Source organism: Xyrauchen texanus, chromosome 13, assembly GCF_025860055.1.
Source record: "Xyrauchen texanus isolate HMW12.3.18 chromosome 13, RBS_HiC_50CHRs, whole genome shotgun sequence".
In the NCBI taxonomy this organism is placed as follows: Eukaryota; Metazoa; Chordata; class Actinopteri; order Cypriniformes; family Catostomidae; genus Xyrauchen; species Xyrauchen texanus.
The window spans coordinates 12601036-12611023 of record NC_068288.1 but is presented as its reverse complement, the minus strand read 5'-3'; the positions used below and the strand labels follow the sequence as shown (position 1 = coordinate 12611023).

The window sequence follows — 9988 nt, the reverse complement described above, 5'->3', positions numbered from 1 at the left end:
AAAGAGGTGAGGTTATTTGGCACTGTCATTTCTTCGGATCTCATGCATGCATTATTTTTGAAAGAATTTAGCATCTGCACTAAAATAACAGTACTTTCCGCAACATGGCACATGTGAAAGTATAGACATAACCAACACTGGGCATTGCAGGGGAACTCCATGATCATGCTTTCTAACAGAAATTTCTACATAGCTAACTTCTTAAGAGACAGCTTTGAAAATCAAATGCAATGGGAAGGGGTGATCAAAGAGTATGAATGACAACATCAAACCTTGAGTACTCAAAAAATTTATTGCAAGAATTCAAATATTCAAAGCAGCCCTTTTGAACTGGAATGCACCCAAACAGACAACAATTCTGTCCACATCTGGTTAATCATGTAATAAATAAAAGCAATGGTCTACATAAGTGCAAAAAAAAAAAAAAAAAAAAACTGTAAAAAAGTATTTACATCAATGATACAGTATGTACAGTAAACATTTTCTATCTTCTTGCTATGGAGAGAGAATGTACAGAAATACTGAAAGCAAAATGACAGACATTCTAGCAACGTTTGAAGTAGGCACAGCCTGTTTACTACATTCTCTGTAAGTTTGCACGAGCTGGTAATTTCATATCATATTTGGAAGTTTTTGCATCGTCCAAGAAAGGTGTGCGTGCGCTGGTGTTAACTAAAGCTGGAGGACTCGGATTCCGTGGATACGGATGACATCCCTCCTCTCTTCTTTGGCAGAATTTTCAGACTGGAGCCCCGGCTTGGGGAGAGAGCACTGCGGGCGGACTTCTTGAACTTCACCCCGAGAAAGGCGTACAAGATGGGGTTGAGACAGCAGTGAAAGTACGCCAGCGCCTCCGTCACAAAGATCCACTTCTGCAGACCCTGCTCCAGCTCACAGCTGTGAGGAATCACCTCCAGCATCATCAGTGTGTCCAACAGGATCCCCCCGCAATAAGGCAACCAGCAGACAAAAAAACACACGATGAGAACCACGGTGGTCTTGAGCGCCTTGCGCTTCTGCGTGCCTTTGGAGCCGCGCGACAGCTTGGAGATGATGATGCAGTAGCAGATGAGAATCACGAGCCCGGGCAGCACGAAGCCCACCAAGATGTGCTGGAAGCGGAACGTGACCACCCAGGCCACGAAGGAGTCCTGCGGGTAAAGGCGCTCGCAGAAGGTGCGGATTGAGCTGGTCTCCGCCTTGGCGAACACCAGGTCGGGGACGGTGAGGAGCGCCGCGGGGAGCCACACGCCCACATAGACGATGCGATTGGCCAGAAGTTTCCTGGGTCCTTGGCTGTTCGTGGCGCGCACCACGGCGAGGTACCGGTCCAGACTGATGAAGGCGAGGATCAGGACGCTGCTGTATAAATTCACCGTGTAGATCATATGCACGGCCACGCACATGAAGCCACCGAAGTACCAGTCTTTGGCCGCGTCCACGGCCCAGAAGGGCAGGGTGAGCACGAACAGGAGGTCCGCTACGGAAAGGTGCAGACGATACTTGTCTGTCATGGTTCTGGATTTTCTCTGGCAGCCCATCACCAGAACTACCAATCCATTCCCGATTAAGCCCAAAACGAATATGATCCCATACACGGTGGGAAGAAAGATCCTCTGGAATTCGTGACTGACCTCCACGTCGCATGGGACCTCAAAGTTGGCTCCAATGTCCCCTGAGCCGAACTCAGAGCTGTTGTCAGATGATGATGAATCGTCATAAAAGACGATGTGCTGCAAACAGAGCCAAAAGACACGAAATTAGAGACATTTTACTCTGAGAAAAGTGACAACCTGCTATTATCACCACCACAAGGGTGTTTTTCTACTCCAAAGCATATACACATGAATTCCTCAAGTTGTCAGATAAAATAACACTTTTGACTTAACCCAGTTCATGTAGATGTTACCACATGGTTTCCTAAAAACACTGACTTACCTCGTAATATGCCATCTTTGAAGCACTCCTCTTGAGTTTTCAGTCTTCTGCCACTCTGTTTTTCAACTCAAGTGTGTCCTGCGCGCAGTGGATTTTAAATACCCCACTCCTGCGCGGGAGCTCCGCCCCCACAAACGTCACAAAACCAAATCATTTCGTTCTGTCTATCCCAAGAAATATGTTAACTTGCATTTGATAAATGCAGTATAACTTGAACCACGCTCAGCTTGTGATAAACAATGTGGTACTCTATTATACAGATAAGATTAAGCCAAAAAGCCCAAATACGTGTTTGGTATGGGTCATAGATGGTTATCGGTTGCAGGGGCGTTGCTCAAGGGCGGGTTTACAATTTCTGAGGCCCCAAGCAACCGACATACCCAGATCCCCATTTCGAAAATGTTTGCTTGTAAAATGACATACATTTAATTTCAAATCTTAATTTTAAATGTTTGATGAAATAAAAATCTAGTTAAAGATAACGAATGCATGTTTCCCAGTTTTTCCTCAATACTGTGTTAACATGCAATATTTACCTACATGTATTTAAATTATTGTTTTATTTTTTTATGAACAGGGTGTGCAAAACCTACTTCACTCACTAACATTTTGGAAATCAATCATTTTCTATTATAATAATCCAACAATTATTGATTGCAGTTTGTCAGTATAATATGATACAGTTTATTTATATAGCACTTTTCTGATACTACACTCAAGGTGCTTTTACACAGTGAACAGGGGACTCTCCTCAACCACAACCAGTGTGCAGCATCCACAACAGCAGCCATAGTGCACCAGTACACTCAATACACACCAGCTATTGGTGGAGAGGAGAGGAGAGGAGAGAGTGGAGTGATACAGCCAATTATTATTAGGAGGCCATGATTGAGTAGGGCCAATGGGGGGAATTTGGCCAGGACATCAGCCCCCCTACTCTTTACAAGAAGTGTCCTGGGATTTTTAATGACCACAGAGAGTCTGGACCTCAGTATAACCTCTCATCCAAAAAACAGTGCCTTTTTACAGTATAGTGTCCCTGTAATGGGTAGTGTCGGGAACCACACTGACCACACAGTGAGCACCCCCTGTTGGCCTCCCTAATACTTCTTCCAGCAGTAACCTTAATTTTCCCCAGGAAGTCTTCCATCCAGGTATTGGCCAGACTAAACCCTGCTTAGCTTCAGTGGGCAACCAGTCTTGAGCTACAGGGTGAAATGGTTTACGCAGCCTGGAGGTAAATGACCAACTCAAATGTATTTAAATTGTATGGATAACAATTCATTTGTTAACATCTAAAATAAATCATTTTTAGAAATATATGAGAAGTCCGGCCATTTAACAAAACTGTCTGCATAAATCAGTCTACTTCTCATTTACTTGTCATGGGTTTAGACCATTGTTCCAATACAAGTTCGGTGTGCATGTATTTCTATGTAATATTTAACGGAATAACATGAATTACGTAATGTCCCCCAAATAATGTCAAAGTTCAAACTATAAATGTACCAGGTCCCATCGGAAACTGAGAACTTAGACATAAAATCTAAATTTCACTGTACAGTGGATACTACCTGGTTACACATGCGTGTACGGCTACCTCGGGGGTGACCAAACTACGGCATGTGGGCCATCTGCAGCCCGCCGACTGCTCTGGTGCGGCCCGTGAGAGATTTAGAAATAGTACAGAATTTGGGGCGCTATTGAGAAAGTCTATCAAATGTATTTTCTGAAAACTGTATGTCACTATCACGTACCACAACATTTCAGAGTGCACGCATCATACAACTGAGCAGAGCTGCCGTATCGAGTTTATTGAGACGTTAATAGTGAATAGTGTTAAGTGTAGTGAATTGGTTCATTCTGATGTTTCATTGGAGCAAAAAATGTCATACTCACAGGCTTACCAGCACCACTTGAGAGTGAGAACATGGTAGATAGAACGATAATATACTTGCGCATCTGAGCCATAGACTGTAAAAAAAGATGGGCGATGCCCCTTCGCTCTTTTCCATTGGTGAGAACTGAAGCCGCCAGTGTCCCGATATGGCGCTGACATCTTGGGACTTGAGTCTGCGCAGTTGCGATTTCGGGACCAGACCTGCACAGTAGTGAGCAGGAAGTAAAGCCGCAAAATCAAGGCCCCACCCTCACTCTCGCTGAATCAATCGCAAGCACACGCCCCTGCACTTTTGACTTTTGATGGTGTGAAATAATTAATTATAGAAATTTAGATATTAAATTTAAAGCTCCAATCTCCTCAGTCATCCGAAGACCCCGAAAAAAAGTCAGTTGGTGGTTCAGTGACTACTTCGCTCAGAGAACCTGTCAATCACAGCTGTCAATCATGATGTCACAGCACTGTTTTTATAGTATCAAATAACTAAAAACAAACTTATTTTGAAAACAAACACTTGAAATGACATCAACGTGATAGAAACGACAGTAAATGACAGAAACTATCTTTGGAAAAAAGATATGTGAAGTGTAATTGAATTGTTTAGTTGGTCTCACGTCCCGTTGAATAACATGGGGAAGCGGGGTTTATGACCTATACTAGGACCAGTCACCGGGGGGGGGCTTTTGAGGGCTTGTGTGGCACACTTGATCTGAGCCTGTACTGCGCTCGCTCAGCTTGCACATGAACGCCAACCAAATAAAAAGCACAACATTTTGATCACATCATATTTATATCGCATGTAACAACAGACCAGAAACTGCAATTCAATCACTACAGTTTTTTCTATTTATTTGGCCCCCAACAGAAAACGTCTGGACACCACTGATCTACCGTATCAGTTTTTTGAAACAATGAGGTTTGTTGAAACCTGTCTAGTGACTACAGTGACACCTACTGGCCGGAACAGTTCATCAGATATAATTTTGAGGGCTTTAAACTTAAGGAATAGTTCACCTAAAAATTTTTCATTCTCACATTACTCCTCACCCTCATGCCATCCCAGATGTGTATGACTTTCTTCTGCTTAAATGTAATCCATAAGACTTCAGTGGTTAAATATATGTCTTTAGAAGCAATAAGGTACAGTAGGTGAGGTAGAGAAACAGATCAATTTAAGCCTTTTTTTTACTATATATTCTCCTCCCTGCCCTGTAGGTGGACATGCACAAAGAATGTGAATTGCTAAAAACAAAAGAAGAATGTGAATGTAAAAGTGGAGATTTATAGTTAAAAAAAGGACTTAAATATTGATCTGTTTTTGACCCACATCTATCATATTGCTTCTAAAGACATGGATTAAACCACTGGAGTCGAATGGATTACTTTTATGCTGCCTTTATGTGCTTTTGGAGCTTCAAGATTTTGGAACCCATTCACTTGCATTGTATGGACCAACACAGCTGAAAACCTTCATTTGTGTTCTGTAGAAGAAAGACATACACATCTGGGATGGCATGAGGGTGAGTAAATGATGAGCGAATTTTCATTTTTGGGAAAACGATCCCTTTACACCCAGCCGACGGTTGTTTCAGTGGTGAACTGATTGCAAACAGTAAGCTATAATTGACCACAGCCAGTACCCACTGCTTTTTTCATCAGGGATAGATGGACTACTGGGTAAACAAAAGTGAAGTAAATAAACACATTTTATTTGTGAAGAGAAACACATGTGACTCTATTAAAGAGATTAGGGGCTTGAGCATCCGATGCCTCCCCCTTGCAACGCCCTTTTTTTTACGGTGACGTTAAATTCCCAACGAAGTGGCTCCCTCACTCCAAACTTACAACACTTTAAAACGTCATCCAGACAGGGACTTCAGTTCAGATCAGGAGATTACACACACACACAGTTTTGAAAGTGTTTATCATGATTTGAGGTGAGACTGAGAGCATTTTATAGACGCACTATCTCTGTGTGTATACAAGAAGTGAAATTAAATACAATTCAAAAATTGGGTTGCATGTGTTTTCTGAGCACACATACACACTGCACTGTATGTTAATCCCTGAAAGTGCTCTGAGCTCTTCATGCATATGTTGAATGGCTTTTTATCCCATTTGAAAGGTGCTAATGTGTTGATGATCAGATAAAATCACAGGGGCATTGTGAGTGATCACAGATCGTAGAGTGCTCTCACACACCTGTTGGGAAAAAGTACTTATTCATGTGTAAGTGTGCATGTGTGTTTGTGAGATTCTCTCAGAAGAAAGCATCTAGTCCCTACAGAGTCTAGTTTGTGGTGGTGTCACCTAATACATTTTTGCACATTTCAAGGTCATTTCCCGAGTTTACTCTATTAATCTCAGTCACTCAATACTTAAATATTCACATGTTGTAACAGTCACAGATGCTGATCAGGGAACAGAGGGGTAGATTGGTTGGGTTGAAAAGAGAGGTCAGACCTATAGCTGGTTGAGAGGGCAAGAAAGAGCAGTCAAAAACCCTTTGGCAATGTGATGTGTGTGTGTCTGTGCCTTCCTGTGGGAGAACATGTGTTCTCACCTGCCCCCAACCAACAGAGATGGTTTCAGAGATCTGCATCTCAAACCGGCAGAGGGGTTACTGGTAATGTGTGTTGGTGTGTGTGTGTGATTTTAGAATATGCACATTTTAATTGTCCGGTTTACAGTAAAACTACACTCTAAATATACATATCAAATTAAATAATGTTATGACACTAATAAGTGCAGAATATTAATGTAGACACCAATAACCTCCCAGTCAATGTAAGACTCTATCTAAAAAAAATCACAATTAGGTCATACTGAAGGAACTTACATTTTTATTTGAAGTGTTGTGTGTGTGTGTGTGTGTGTGTGTGTGTGTGTGTGTGTGTGTGTGTGTGTGAACCCATAGTTTTTCCACAGGAAGATTTGCAAATCTGTTTTTGTTTGTGTGTGTGTGTGTGTGTGTGTGTATTTTTGTGTGGTTGTATGTATGTGTGGGCTGATCAAAGAAAGCTAGCGCAGTAAGGCACAAACCAGGCCTCTTTTAAGTCTGCAGAGACGGAGAGGCATATAGTGGAACTGAGTGGGAGAATGAGAGTGCGAGGTTCATCTCTCTTTCGTCTTGTCTCAGTGCAGCAGCTCTAGTCATCCAAGAATGCATCAATTTCTCATCCTGTGTGTGGAGCAACAATTTTGAGTGCAATGAAAAGGTTGCTGACCGTTGGTATGACCATAGAAGTTTACAGGTATTACATGCTTGCACCAAACAAGAAGAACAGTTGCAAACAATTTGCATTGTGTAATGATAAAATTATAAAGTTGCATCTGTGATAAATTGGTCATTTGACTAGTTACTATAAAATAGGCCAAATAATAATCGCTAAGACTCCAGAGGTATAATCCATGTCTTCTAAAGAAAAATCCAATCGGTTATGGGTGAGAACAGAACAAAATGTAACACCTTTTTGCTGTATGTTTTGCCATTGTAGTCTCTAGGCATGATCATGATGTCAAGCTCGATTACTCTTCCTATCAATTGATGCATGCTCAGAGCGCTAGATGGCACTAGGAAGTGTAATCGAGCTGAAAATCATTATTGCTGATGTCAAGATTTATAGTGAAAAAGGATTACTGTAGATTTTGGTCTGTTGTATGGATTACTTTTTTGCTGACTTTATGTGCTTTTTGGAGATTCAGTTTTGGCCACCATTCACTTGCATTGAATGGACCCAAAGAGCTTAGCTCTGTTTTTTTGTGCGACCTGACATAGCAACATTGGCTCAACCAGTGGTGTGCATTTGTCCTGGGTTGGGTTTCCATGTTTTATGAGGACTTTCCATAGACATAATGATTTTTATACTGTACAAACTTTATATTCTATCCCCTAAACCTAACCCTACCCCTAAACCTAACCCTCACAGAAAACCTTCTGCATTTTTACATTTTCAAAAAACATAATTTAGTATGATTTATAAGCTGTTTTCCTCATGGGGACCAACAAAATGTCCCCACAAGGTCAAACATTTCGGGTTTTACTATCCTTATGGGGACATTTGGTCCTCACAAAGTGATAAATACACGCTCACACACACACTCACACAGTCTCGCACACACAAGCACACGCACACACACACACTCACTCACTCACTCACTCACGTGCACACACACACACACACTCACTCACTCACACACGTGTATACACACACACACACACACACACACGCTCACACACACTCTCACACACACACACACACACTTGTAGTGTTTCCATGTTTTATGGGGACTTTTCATAGACATAATGGTTTTTATACTGTACAAACTTTATATTCTATCCCCTAAACCTAACCCTACCCCTAAACCTAAACCTCACAGAAAACTTTCTGCATTTTTACATTTTCAAAAAACATAATTTAGTATGATTTATAAGCTGTTTTCCTCATGGGGACCGACAAAATGTCCCCACAAGGTCAAAAATTTCGGGTTTTACTATCCTTATGGGGACATTTGGTCCCCACAAAGTGATAAATACATGCTCTCACTCACACATGCACACACACACTCACACACACACACACACACACACACACACTCACACACACTCACTCACTCAAGCGTGCACACACACACACACACACTCACACATGTGTATACTCACACACACACTCACACATGCACACACTCACACACACACATACACACACACACACACACACACACACACACACACACTCACACACACGCACACACTCACACATGCACACACACACATGCACACACACACTTATGCATACACACACATAAATACACACACAAATACACACACTCACACATACACACTCACACATACACACTCACACATACACATACACACACATAAAAACACACAAATACACACTCACACACACACACACACACACTCACACACTTGTATACTCACACACACACACACACACACTCACACACATACACACATGCACACAAACACACAAACACACACTCACACACACATACACACTCACACTAAACTTAAAAACCTTTTTGCATTTTAAGAATAATACTGTAATACAGTAATAATTTCATCACATTTTATTTATGTATGGATTGTTTTTATGCAATGAGAACGTCCCAATATGTCCCCAAAGGGTTGTTTTGTTTTATTTAGCTCACTTTAGCTCACAGTACAAATTTGTAAGTATGACAAACACACACAATATCCCTAGTAGATGGGGGTTCCTCCCTTCTCCATAAAGCATGACAAAAGCCCTCAGGACAGGGCAGAGAGACTGTGATAAGAATACAATAGATTGGATGATTCCAGATAAGAGTTCGGTCTTTCTGAAAGTCGGTACGCCATCTTTATGTGCTTATGTGTGTCTTACTTCCTACCCACTTTATCAACTAATAATGATTAAAACAGAGATGAATTTAGGAAAAGATTCAGATAAGAGCATGCCATAGCTGAGGGATTCTTTTCCTGTCACACTCTTTGTTTGGTGTGTGAAATAGAAAGATAGAGAGAAAATAGAAAAGAAACTTGAGGTCTATTTGCATAGCTACCAGGCACTGTTGTTGGCAGCATGATGGTGCCTTGAAGTCTATACATTGGCCACTCAAGTTCCAGCCTCAAGGCGACAGAAAACAAATCACTGCCTGGCCAACCTTTTCATAGAGGTGAGCAGAGACAGAGGGAAGAAAGAAGAGGTAGAATTAAGGAGAGAGGAGACACCTGTTTGAGCAGCCCATGGTCCAAGCTCTCTTTCATCCCAGCTTGTTTGGTCATGGAGACATCTGAAAATCTATTATGGGGAAAAGGACTCAGTGACCCTTATTCATTAAAAAGCCATTGGAGATATATCAAAGACTAGCCACTTCACTGCTGAATTGACTTATCCAGATGAGAACCCTAGTACCTATAGTGCAAAACCACTGGTGACTACTGAATAAAAGACCACTTCATCTTTGGAACAGTGTTACAGGACAAGGTGATATTACTCTTAGTATTGATGAAGGCATATTATGTCATACATGTAAACATATTACACAGAATGTGTTGTCTGTATCAAATATTTTAATTGAATCAATAATTGAAATGGTCAACACTGTGTCTAAACTCATCATGTGTATATACAATTATGATACGTC

General features: G+C 41.4%; 1 protein-coding gene across 1 annotated transcript; it reads right to left on the bottom strand.

Annotated features, from left to right (window-relative positions):
- Window positions 1-323: 323 nt before the first annotated feature.
- Window positions 324-2051, bottom strand: LOC127654154 (C-X-C chemokine receptor type 4-like). The gene is made up of 2 exons (XM_052141190.1): window positions 1939-2051; window positions 324-1733 (listed from the first exon to the last, which is right to left on the bottom strand). Exons 1-2 carry the CDS (start codon window positions 1951-1953, stop codon window positions 669-671), a joined length of 1080 nt encoding a protein of 359 aa, XP_051997150.1. The 5' UTR covers window positions 1954-2051; the 3' UTR covers window positions 324-668.
- Window positions 2052-9988: the final 7937 nt, after the last annotated feature.